Source organism: Delphinus delphis, chromosome 10 (assembly GCF_949987515.2).
Source record: "Delphinus delphis chromosome 10, mDelDel1.2, whole genome shotgun sequence".
Classification (NCBI taxonomy): domain Eukaryota; kingdom Metazoa; phylum Chordata; class Mammalia; order Artiodactyla; family Delphinidae; genus Delphinus; species Delphinus delphis.
Genome location: NC_082692.2, coordinates 371,522 through 383,545, shown reverse-complemented (window position 1 = coordinate 383,545; position 12,024 = coordinate 371,522). Strand labels below are relative to the sequence as shown.

Here is a 12,024-nt window from a genome sequence, read left to right as displayed (position 1 = left end):
GGGATACCTAGTGTAGGACACCAAAATTCTTCTGTGTACTCAAAAATTTGGGAGCCCTCACTCTTTAAAGGCAAGGAAATCCTGCCGGTTTGGAGAAAGGAAAAGTAGCCTCATTGCACCTCTCCTCCCGTCCACAGCACCTTCCCCAGCCTGGGGTTGCGGGGCCCTCCCCGTGGGCCCCCGCAGGTGGGGACTCCCTGACTGGCTTCGAGGGTGGCACTGTCCCACAGGCGGGAGGGTGTCTGGTGCCCCGAGAGTGGCCAGGGCTCAGCAGCAGAGAAAATTCTGAAAGCTTTCAGTCTTGAAAGGGAAGTGGGAGGGCTTACGTGAAAAAGACAGCAGTAACAGCAAAAGCCATGGACACCACAGCATAGAGGGAACCATGTTGCCCGAGAGGGAGGGGCTTCAGCAGGCGCAGGGGCGCTGGAACTGCTGACTGCCCCCCCCAAACAAGCCTGCGCAGCTGTGTCTGAGCCTCACAGCCGCCATGCGGTGTCTGCATCACACCTGGCGCGCAGGTGAGGACCCGGGACTCAGAGCGGTCGCTGCTCAGCACGCACCGCCACAGGCCTCCCTGTCTGTCTGGCTTCACAGCCTGTCTTTGCTTTTCTCTAAGTGCCCCCAGAGGAAAGAATGCATTTGGGAGATTTTTCTGGCCTGTAGAATCATAGAACTCTAATGCTGCGAATAAACTGCACGTTAGTTATCCAACCGCCTTTTTTTTTTTTTTTTTTTTTTTAACATGTAAAGTAACAGAGTTCCAGGAAGGTTAATCTCTCATGTAGGAAACATAGCTGGTTAGCATCTTGTCTGTGTTCTGCTGTGTTGCTTCACTAATCGGGCTTTGTGTCTATTTACCTGTTTACACTTACTCTTTTTCATTTGCTGATAGTCATACGTTAAGCCTTATTGAGTGCAGGATTTCTTTGTGTAGCGAGTTACCATTTATGTAGATTACTCATGTACAGTTCCTGTGACTGGTTAACCTACTGGATACCGTTTAAAAGATGGTGGGTGTTAAAAAAGATTCTTTAAAATGGCCTATTTAATGTTTTATTCCCTGTCATTTTAAAGGGAAAAGAACAAGAATGTCACTGAGAATGTCAAGTCATTTACTTATTTTTTAATCATTATTTTATTTTTGATACTTTGAGAAGATACTGAGCGATTTTATCATCCTTCTTAAATTACGGGTTTCATTATTAATGAATAGGAAAAACAACATCACAACCAGGCCAAATATCTGTTGGACTTTGGAATCTATGGTGCGCAGTCCTTTGAGCACCAAGTGGGGGTGAGACTCTCAGCTTTATCATCAGCAAAACTCCCATCTCTTAGCTCTCACGTAACCAGGTTGCGCAGGGAATGAGCAAGTCAGATTACCCCTGTGTTGTTGTGCTGTTGTTCACTGCTGTATCTACCTAAAGACATCCTGATTCTTTTCACTCTCCTTACTCTGGTGAGGCTAGTAGCTCAAGTAAGAAGCAAAGTACCACATACTTCTTCCATGCCAGTGTGATTCTGTCCTTGGTAATTGTTAAAAATCATGTTCGAGTATGGCTAACTACTTTAATTCTTAAATTTAAAAATTTTGAGCCTATGCTCATCATAATTAACATTCCTTACCTTCTGCCCTTTAAAAATGTTTTTTAAAAAGTGTTCTCGGATAACACGTATTTAAAAGAAATAGCAATAACCTGTATCATATGCTAAGCCAAGATCTTTGAAATGAAACTACAAACTAAAAGAAAAGAAGACGCTCATTGCATTAAGTCATTTAACCAAGGAAGAGCCTAGCACAAGTTGTGCTTTTGAACTGAGACACTGCAGAGTTTCTGAGACAAGAAATTTATCTTTCTTTATAAAACTCTTTTATGTAATACCCATTAGCAAGATGATAGAAAGAGGATTATTATTAAATTTTGGGAGGACCTAGTCAGCATACTAAAAGGACATAATCTGAGAAGATGCTGAGCAGAAAGGCATGTTGATCTTGCTGTACTGCTCGAGAGCGAGCCCTGTGACGGCCCCTCTGTGTGCTGCTGGTGGTGTGTGCACACAGAGGGAGGGAAGCCGCCCTCCGACAGGGACGGTGCCATATTTACTGCTGCTGCCGATCTGAGGTTGCTGTTGAGTGCCAGCGTCAGGAGGTGCAGCAGGACCTGTCTGAGGGCACCTCCGGCAGACAGTCCCGCCCTGGCAGGAAGGGTGGAAGCTCACGTTTTGGGGAAAGAAATGACACAATGTACTATTTGTCATATTTACATTCCAGAGGATAGAAGAGGAAAGCCTGTGTGAGGGGAAGACTCAGATTAGGTTTTGAAGGCTTTGCTGAACGTCACCTGTTAGATCCTCCTGGGGATGCTGGTAATTGATTTGCCAGACTCTCAGCACAGCCAGCCTCCTGGCCCCTATAAATAAAGGGTCATGGCTCGGGTAGGAGAGGAGCCCGCACGGGACACCCCGCTGTCCTCGGAAACCATTCTTCCCCGTTAGCCCGTGGAGGTCAGGGGAGGTGGGTCGTTCCCGAATGTGATGTCAGGTTTCTTCTCAGTGTTTTATTTGCCACTAACTTGTTTCTCCTCTAATTAGCTGCTAAGTAAGGAAATACTCAGTATTGCAGAAGCTGGGGAGAGAAGCCCAGGTGTGTCCCTGCGTGTTTAGAGGTCACAGCTTGTCACCATTAATTAAAATTTATTCTTGAACAAAACTTTTAACCCCAAGACAACAGACAGCTTAGGGTTTAAGAGTTATTTTAAGACAATAAGTCCAGCTTTTGAGGTTGATTTAATTGGATTTAACTTGTTACATTTATATATTTCATGAGGGCCAAGTTTTTAATGGTATTTGGCAGAAATTTTTCAAGTTGTCTATCTGGGTTTGGAATTTTTACAGAGAAAGAAGACTTTAAATATTTTAAGAACTATTTAAAAACTAAGAAAAATGCCCATCTATACTGTATTTTCTAGAGAAATATCTTCTCATGAATTAGAGTTTAGACTTAGAAGTCAGTGCTTGCTGTCACCAAATCTCTTTGTGTAATAAAGTGTTGCCCTGTTTGGATCCTGCAGAAAAAAGGGTCACACTGCCACCTCGTGGCCGTATTTCAGACCAGAAAGGAATGAAGAAATATTCACGCTGAGGCCTCTGCTGGCTCTCACCTGTTTTCTGTGTGACTGAGAACTAATTAGAAACAGTCTGTGAACAAAATGTAACCATAAAGATACGCTCTCACTGGGCGTTATAGGGGCATTGCAAGTTGTCTTTGTCTCCTTGGTTGTATTTTTATAAAGTCCTAACTTCTTAAAGTGTAGGTTTATTGTTTGTTAATTGCCTGAAAAGAAATCTGAATATATTTCATTTAGAACTGAATATTAAAGACTAGTATTGACGAATGCTTTACTAATTGACAAAGTTTTAGGTTTTCTTAAAAGTGATGACTTTAAGATATGCTAGCTTTCCTCTTGTCCTCATTATGGCTGTGCAGCAGAAGCTGACTGGGTCAGCCTTGGCCTTGCTGTTTCAGGTACCTGTCTGACCTCCACGCGCCAGGCGACCCTGCGTGGCAGTGCATCGGAGCCCAGCACCGATGGATCCTCCAGCTCATGCACAGCTGCCAGGAGGGCTGCGTGCGGGACCTCAAAGGCAAGACCCTTTCTCCCTGCCTGAGTCCTCCCCCTCGTCACTCGACACACTCTGGGGACGCTCTAGATTGAGGGATGAGTCGTTCCCTTTGTAACTATACCTGCCCCCCACCCCGGTTAGCGTCCTCCCTGGGCGAGTAAGAGAGCAGGGGAGGGAGAAAGCCCTCTCAGCATGCCTGTCTCATGGCTGACTGGCAGTGTTGACAGAGGTTCGGCTTACAGAACAGTTACCTCTTGTGGAAGTGACATGATGTTGTAGAAATGATACTAGTCTTGATCAACAGGAACAGTACACTCACTATTCCATCAAGTGCATGTTGAGCCCTGCTGCGCACCAGGCACCATGCCAAGTCCAGGTGCACGGACGCAGTCCCAGCCCTCATGGAGCTCAACTAACCAAGTACCAGGTTGTGACTGGTAGATGGCAGGTTTGGGGACGTGTCTTAGACAGGACTCTGTGTTAGCAGAGAACCTAGAGGATGAGGAATGCCTGCTGGGCCGCCTCCAGCACAGGCCCTGAGGAGAGTGGAGGAAGAGTCACAGCTGGTTCACAGCCAGCACAGTGGCAGGACTTGAGGCCGGGTGAGGAGGCCCCTGGCCTCCTTCGTCCAGGGGTTTGAAGCCTGGGAAAGACCCGATGAGACGGGGACAGTGGAGCCGGTTAGGAGGCTGCTGTGGTGATTCAGGCATCTCGCCGGCACGGGGGCCGTGGGTGTGGAGGAGGAGGGGATTCAAGAGCTGTGCGGAACCTGCGATCGCCAGGACCTGGTGAGGGAAGGAGGGGTAGGAGGGGTTCGGTGATGCCCAGAGGTCTGGCCTTGGCAGCTGGTTGGGATGGGGCGCCGTGGGGCTGGGGCGAGGAGGAGAAGATGGTCTTCCCTTCTCTTTGGACCGGTTGGTGTGCGGCTGTCTGACGAACAAGTGGACGCGTCCAATAGGTAACTGAATTTAAAGAGCAAGAGGTTTGGGTGTGGTCTGCACGTAGATGGTCCCTGGGAGTTGACATATTCACCCAAGAAGGAGAAAAAGGAAGAAAATGTAGGAATGTAGGACAGAGTCCTAGGGAGTGCTCTTTACAGCACTGGTGGAGGAGAAACCTGCAGGTGGCCAGGGAGCCGGGAGGGAAAGGAGGGTCAGCAAGGGTTTTAAGGTGAAGAGTCCGATAAAGGGGTGTCCTTTAGATTTTGTGCTGAGGCTGTTGATGACCTTGGCAAATGCAGTTTCAGTGGCCTGAGACACCAAATAGATTGTATAAATAAGGCGCAGCGATTCTTACAAGGTTTCTGGACGAGAAAGTGAAGTAACATGAGAGCAGTCCTGGCACAGAAGGAGGTGCCACAGAGAGGCCATGATTATTTATTTATAGTTTAGTTTTGTCGTGAATTAGGTGGCTTGGAGTTGAGTATTTTCCAGCTATGAGTCTGTTCTTTTCTATTGTTGATGTTTAGGAAAACCCGAATATCTCTTCACTGATGCCATATCTAAATTTCTAGTATGTCATTAATTATTTTATAGTTTTAGCAAGTGAAAATGACATCAAACAACATATGCACAGTCTGAGGTCATTGGGGGATATTTAGAGGTCCTCAGGTTCTTGTGTACTGAGTCTGCTCTGTTGGGCAGGACTCTCAACGTGGCTGCCCGTCACAACCCCCTGGGTTTTTTTTAAAGATTGTCACTTCCCAGCGTCCTCCCCATTCCTGACCTGATTAGACTCTCTAGCAGTGGAGTCCACGCAGCAGTATTTTTTAAAGCTCCCAGGAGACTGTGGTGCAGCCGGGGCTGGTAATCAGTGTGGTGGATGTGCTCTCGGGACTGAAGAGCCGTGATGAGCAAGACCCAGAGGTCTCTGGCCTCTTGGAGCTTGTAGTCTAGTGAGAGAGACCTATGTCTTTAAACAATTCACGTGTTGTTTATTACATAAGTGTACTTGTGAAAGGTATTGCAAAGTGGGGAGTGCAGAACTCTGCCTCAGTCTCGTTAGCGGGAGGCCCAAGGAAGTTTCCTAGAGGAGGTGTTGTTGCCACTGAACCTAAATGAGGGATGTGAGTTTTCCAGGGAAGGAGCCACGGGGAAGTAGTCCAGAGACCCAGTAGGTGCTCAGTAAGTACCACCCTTCCCCTCTCCAGTGAAGAGGCTGTAAATACAGTGATACAAACAGGATCACGGTCTGACAAACGTTTTCCCTACTCAGGCTTATAAGAAACAATCCAACTGTATGATTTAGTTCTGAAAATACTTGAATTTCTGGAAAGCATGTGTCATTTATGAAGACAGCATATAGACCATTTGAAATTGGAGAAGTGCCAGGAAAATTCGTATGCCTTATTGTCGCACCCATACCTGAAGGATCTGATAACCGATATTCCATCACTAAAGGTCTGAATCTTTCTTGAAGATCAATAGAGACACACCCTTACCTAATGGATTCCTGCCCTGCCATCTTGGTGTTATGTATTGCTATATGTATTTATCCAAAACTGCTGAAAATCAGCATTTCTGGAAGAAAAAAAAAAGACACGAGCTTCCGTGTAACTGGAGACCTGCCTTTTTATTCACTCTGACCAAGCCTGTTGTAGACGTTGCCGCTCGCATATGAAGTGCTTGGAGGAATGTGCATTACGTGGATCCTTTTGTTAGTGATGAGGTTTACCTAAAGTTATTTTCATAAGTTGGTCTTTAAAATTAGGAAGGGAAACATAACAGTTTACGACTCTTTGAACTTACTCCACAGATTTCGTGACAATACAATGTAAATTTCCTAAATTCATTAGCCAGATGTTTATAGGTTAGGATTTAATCGTCCTTGACATTCAGAGGAACATCCTGAGCCGTGCCCACCTGTTGTCAGCAAACACGACTAATATGAACAGTATAGACAGTCCCAACAGATAACTGTCTTTCAGTTGGAAAGTTGGTGTGTTCTTTTGAGCTCACCATCAGGAGTTCTTATTATTTTATTTTGGAGAATTCCAAACATACTTAAGAGCACCAAAGGTGATACCACAACCTCCCGTGTACCTGCCCAGTTTCGACAGTTATCCCCTCACAGCCAGTCTCGTTTTATCTACACCGCCTCCCTCACCCTGAATTATTTTGGAAGCAGGTCACATCATTTCATCCATAATTATTTCAGTATGTAATTTTCAAAGGTAAAGATGCTTTGTGAAAACTGTAACTAAAATACTATTATCATTACCTGAAATGTGGTTTCTTAATATCAAGTATTCAGTTAATTGTCAAATTCAAAAGCAGTTTAATACCTCCAGTATCTTTTTAAGTACACGGATACTATGTACTTAATGTGGCTTTTTAATCAATAGCCAGTGCAAAGGCAGATGATACGAGAAGTGACACAGATGGAGACAGAACTTGTGTTTCCTAGAAGAATTAGCCGTGGTGACATAGTGTCCACTTTGGCCACTTGGCACCTAGATGCCTTCCTGGTTGTTGTCATCAGAGTGTGCATATGTCACTGGACACGTCAGCTCTTTACTGTGCACCTGCCTACCCGTGTACAGGTAATGTCATTATATAGCATAGGCATGTGCATGTGTGGGTGTGTTTATGTAAGATATTGGCCTTAATTATACGTTTGCTGGGAATAAGTACAATTTTTCTTTCATGTAATCTACACCGGATTGTTCCCGATAGACTCCTAATTGATATTTATGAGCGTCCTAGTTAGGTGTAATAGAAGTGCAGTCAGTATGAGGGCAAGTCTCCTAAATATCATTTGGACTTTCTGTTGGCCATCCTCTCGTAATCACAACATTTGGGGTCTGGAAGAAACCTGGGAAGTTGTCTGGTTTGGTACATGACTTGGATCTGTTTTGCACGCGAGGAAGCTGCCTCAGAGAAGCCAGGTGACAGACAGCCCAGCTTCTCCGTGTCCTGCACGGTGGTTCCACAGACCTGTGTTCTGTGGTTGAAGATAGTATTTCATGAAGTGTGTTTCTGAACATGGTGAACGGATGGCACGATGGCAGTGCCTTTTTGTGAAGCTGCATTGCTTTCATTCAGGTCTTCTCCAGAACCTGTTTTCAGAATGAAAGCTTGTTGCATTCTAAACCTAAAGAATGCATTGTACGTTCTTCTATTTGTAACACCTGTACTCGGACTTCTACCACCAGAGAAATGCTTGTAACTGATGGATAACCCAGTCTTGTGAGGTGAGATACAATTTTAAAAAGACAGACTGTAAATATTTTAGACAGGAAAAGACTTCTTTGTGTCTTTGTAAGTAAAGCTGGTTTTTATGCATGAATTTAAGAAACCTAATTAACATACAAGTTTTTTTTTTTTTAAATCTTTACATGATGCTTTGGGTTAAAATGTTAATTGTATTTAGTCTTGTGGTCTTCAATAAAAGTTCATGAGCCAAGATGGTGATAGATTTTCAGAGACAGCAGTCCTACATAAAAAAGCCACATTTGTCCAGGTTACATTCTTCTGTATGTGAAGCATTCATTGCTCAGCAGAGGTAGGCCGTAGGGTTGATATTTTTATAAACACTGCATTAGAGCCTTCTCTGGATTCCAATTTTTATAATAATAACGCATACGAACCTGGTAGATGGTGCCCCTAGATGTCGCACACCAGGACACAGACAGGAGATGAGCATTACGCCTCAACACACCCTGCCAGGTATCCAGGAATTCTCACTCCGCTTCTGCGGCCGCCTCTGTAGCCCAAATGTGATCTTTCCTTTTTTCTAAGGGGAGACAAATAGGAGGAAAAAAACAAGAATAAAGATCAACATTAAAAAAAAAATTCATCTTGAAAGCATAAACACCTATGGAAGGGCCTGTTTTCTTCCAGCTTGAGCTAGTCAACTCTACAGCTTCTCTTCCAAAACTTTTACTGCCTTATAAGAAGTGTCATTTGTCTCTTAAAATTTCTGTGAAATAGGGCCAAAATTAGACTAAATCTTCAGGTTTCCTGTCAGGAAAAGCCTTTGGTTTAACCCCCTACGGACATTCTCAAACAGGATTTTGAAAGGTAGCCTTCAAAGGTGTGTTTTTTCCTTTGTTCTGAAAATGAGTTTAACTCTAAACTCATTTAAAATACGTGCTGACTACATGTGGTGACTCCAGGGAGAAGCATCTAGAGCAGTTATCTCTGCTTTCTGCTGTCTGCACCGCTAGGGCTTCCCAGAGGACATATTAGAGCAGAGGCAAGTGACGCGTTTAGAATGGAAGCCATAGATTCTTTCAGACAGTCACACAGCAGATGGGAACACATTTCCATGTGGCTCAGGTTCTCTTTGAAAACTTAGAGATACGTCACACCTGAAAGGTTTATTCTGAACCATCACAGTACGGATCTATTATAGAGGAAAAATGTTAAGAATAGAGGCTAATGATCTACTCTTTTAATTGTTTCAAACAGAGCAGATTATTAATGACTTGCTGAAATAAAAAGACTATATTTTCAATTCAAGCTCATCAAATACATGCATAAAGTACATTTTAAATTTTTGTACAGTTTCATGAATTTAGTATAACTAAACTATATTTTTTCTTGATATTAAAAAAATAAAGATGTGACCTTTATGTAGATAATCACTGGGGTTAAAAAAATATAATTCTAGTATTTCCACAATTTGGCATCAGGTAGCTCCTGGGCACCAGATTAGGTTGCAAGCCTCCATTAAGAAATTGGCAGCAGATTTGTCAGATCTTCTACGTAACTACAAAAATGTTTCTATGTTTAAAAAGACAGTAAACGTTTATACATAGATTTCTAATAAAATTTCTAATTTTTTATTTTAAAGTTGTTATCATGAGGTTGTACATTAGGAAGTTTCTTTTATGAAGTTTCATTTTTGGAGATTTAAAAAGTAGTTTCTCTCCTGAATGTTTATTATACCAACGTGAACCCAGAATGATAGACGTTGATTTAAAAAGAAGAAAAGGCACAGCTCCTGCAAGTACAGGTAGGCGACACTGGTTTGGTCTCCACCTTCCCGTCCCTGTGACTGAGTCCTCCCGATGTGAATTGTGCTTTACCTGCTCACTGTTGCTTCAGTTGGCTTTAGAAGAGGCAGTGCTTCTAAATACTTGTAGTGGGATTTTATTCACTTACTTTGAGATTCGTAAGCCATAAAGGATTACAGAAGAAGGTAGATTCAGGAGAGAGGACTAGAAGAAAAGTACCAGTTTATGACTGTAATAGCAAAAATCTTCTCTCCAGCAAAGTGGTGGTCTGGTTTTCCTTTCCCTTTTGTCCTTTTTCTCAGAAAGAGAAGAAACCTAGGTGATACTCAGTGTGCCATGAATTAGATTCACAGTGCATCCTGTTAGAAATTGTCGCTGTTGTTTGTAAACAGTATAAGTTTACATAAGCAGTTTTAATTACCTGACAGCTTAGCAGGATTTTACGTGATTCTAAATTTGTTTTTTAATCTAATTTGAAAAGACAAATTTAGCTTCCAAATTAAAATGAGGACTAGCAATTAATACTAGTAACTTAAACAGTTTTTTAGAAGTCAGTAAACTAGCACTTGAGCATTTGATTTACTGTTCAAATAGTACAGCGTTCATTCGCAGGTCCTGTCAGTGCTTCCCCAGCTGTTGGGTATGGTCGGAGGAGTGAGACTTGCCTCGTTTTGTGCTCGGTTCTGGTCACCTGGTGGCAGCGTCTGTCTGTGTCAGGTCAGACAGGGCAGCAGGGCTTCCGTCAGGAGGACCTCTCCGCGTGACGTCCCAGCGCTGGGTCTTTTCTGCTTGGCTCACTGTCTGTCTGGGGGGAGACACACCTCCAGCCTTCAGAGAAAACGGTTTTGACAGTAAATGCCCCGCACACCTTGAATTGCTAGCATTGCCTGGTAATTTTAGAATATTCAGGGGTACAGATATTTTATGTCTCCTGTTGTCATTTTTGTAATAATTCTATTGCTTATACAGTCTAAGTAGGTGCTCTCTACTTAAATCTGTATATAACTGCAGAAAAGGGTCGTACTTAAATAAAAGCATAAATAATTTGGTTTTGGTTATTCACCTAACCAGCTTGTTACAATGTATGGTTCTTGCTTATATAGCCAATGTTAGCTGAGAAGCGCTTCTTCAAGGTTCACACCTGTAGTCTTGCTTTTAAAATGAGTCTCTTCCTTTCAGCTGTTTTCCGAATGATGTTGGAATACAGTTCAGAATTTGGCCCGCAGCCCTAAGAAGTGGAGTGAGGTTATGCGGCCTGTTAAATACGCCTTCCTTGGTTTAATTTGGATTAAACGATCCCCTTTAAATTGAAGAAGTACCCCGTAGGAACTTCAAATGTATGTATAGAAGCATCAGATCAAAAAGAACATTCTTATCTGTGGACACAGTCTCGTTCCTGGAGGTTGGTAGCTGCCTTGCTGCACCCACCCCATCCCAGTCACCGACCTTTGTGTGTGCTGTGCTTGACAGGAGTCCAGCAGGCCTGGGTCTGCAGAGGCTCCTGGCCCCGAGCACGGTCAACAAGCGGCAGGGGGTGGTCCGGCTGCTGCTCAGGACAGGGGCCTGCTGTGCGCAGGAAAGTGTGTTTGGAGGTGTTTCGGGCTGAGGAAGTGGGCCACCTGGAGAGTTGGCTATAGACCAGGGCTCCCCGTACCACGTGGGCTGGGAGCAAGCTGGGCGGGAGGCCGGGGGCCGAGTACACGTGGCTGATGTACCACCTGGCCCACGTCTGCAGGCCTCCCCCTCCACAGAAGAGCCTCTCCTGCCCTTTGTGTCTCAGGGAGTCTGGTAAACACATACTGACCACTGCATTTAAAGAAGGGAGAGCGCACCCAGATAGCTGGAGTTGAGAGGATTTGGCTGATGTGTGATGTGGAATCCTTGGTATAACAAGCATTTCTTACAAATCTTCCTAAAGCCATTATCAGTTTTTTGTCGTACTCAGAGTTTTAAGGTAAACTCTTAAGTTTTTGAGCTTTGCAGAAAATCTCGCCATATCTCTGAAGTTCGCATAAAGCTGAAGACTTTTTATCTGGTAAAAATCTCATGGTTGGAAAAAAATAGCAAATCTTTCAACTCGTTCATAGCAAATTGTGAAAGATAAATAGTTTTTCTTTTAGAAAAGTAATACACTTTAAACTTGATTTCTGTACTGCCACTTTTACTCTTGGTGAAGCAGCTAGGATTGTTAGTGTTCTGAAGAAAGTTACTTCTGCAACTTCTGAAGACAGATTTTCTGTTTTTCTCTTATTAAAAGTAAATTTCTGTTTTGTTTATATAGTATTCCAAAGGTGATTTTTCTAATTTTATATTTATTTGTAATCTGTTAAATTTCTCCTGCATACTCACAATTAGAAAAATAGTTCCCTTTGAGAATGCTGGTAGCATGTTTTAGAAGCTTTATTTAAACCGGAGAAACAGAATGTTGACTCAAGTGTGTC

The 12,024-nt window shown here is 43.4% G+C and overlaps 1 protein-coding gene across 7 annotated transcripts in view; it reads left to right on the top strand.

Moving 5' to 3' along the window:
* Nucleotides 1-12,024, top strand: part of EXOC2 (exocyst complex component 2) — a 154,752-nt gene that overhangs the window by 68,837 nt on the left and 73,891 nt on the right. For all 7 annotated transcript variants that reach the window (XM_060023750.2, XM_060023749.2, XM_060023751.2 and 4 more), the window contains one exon: nt 3,527-3,645. In XM_060023750.2, coding sequence (XP_059879733.1) covers nt 3,527-3,645 — 119 coding nt within the window. The remainder of the gene's footprint in view (nt 1-3,526; nt 3,646-12,024) is intronic.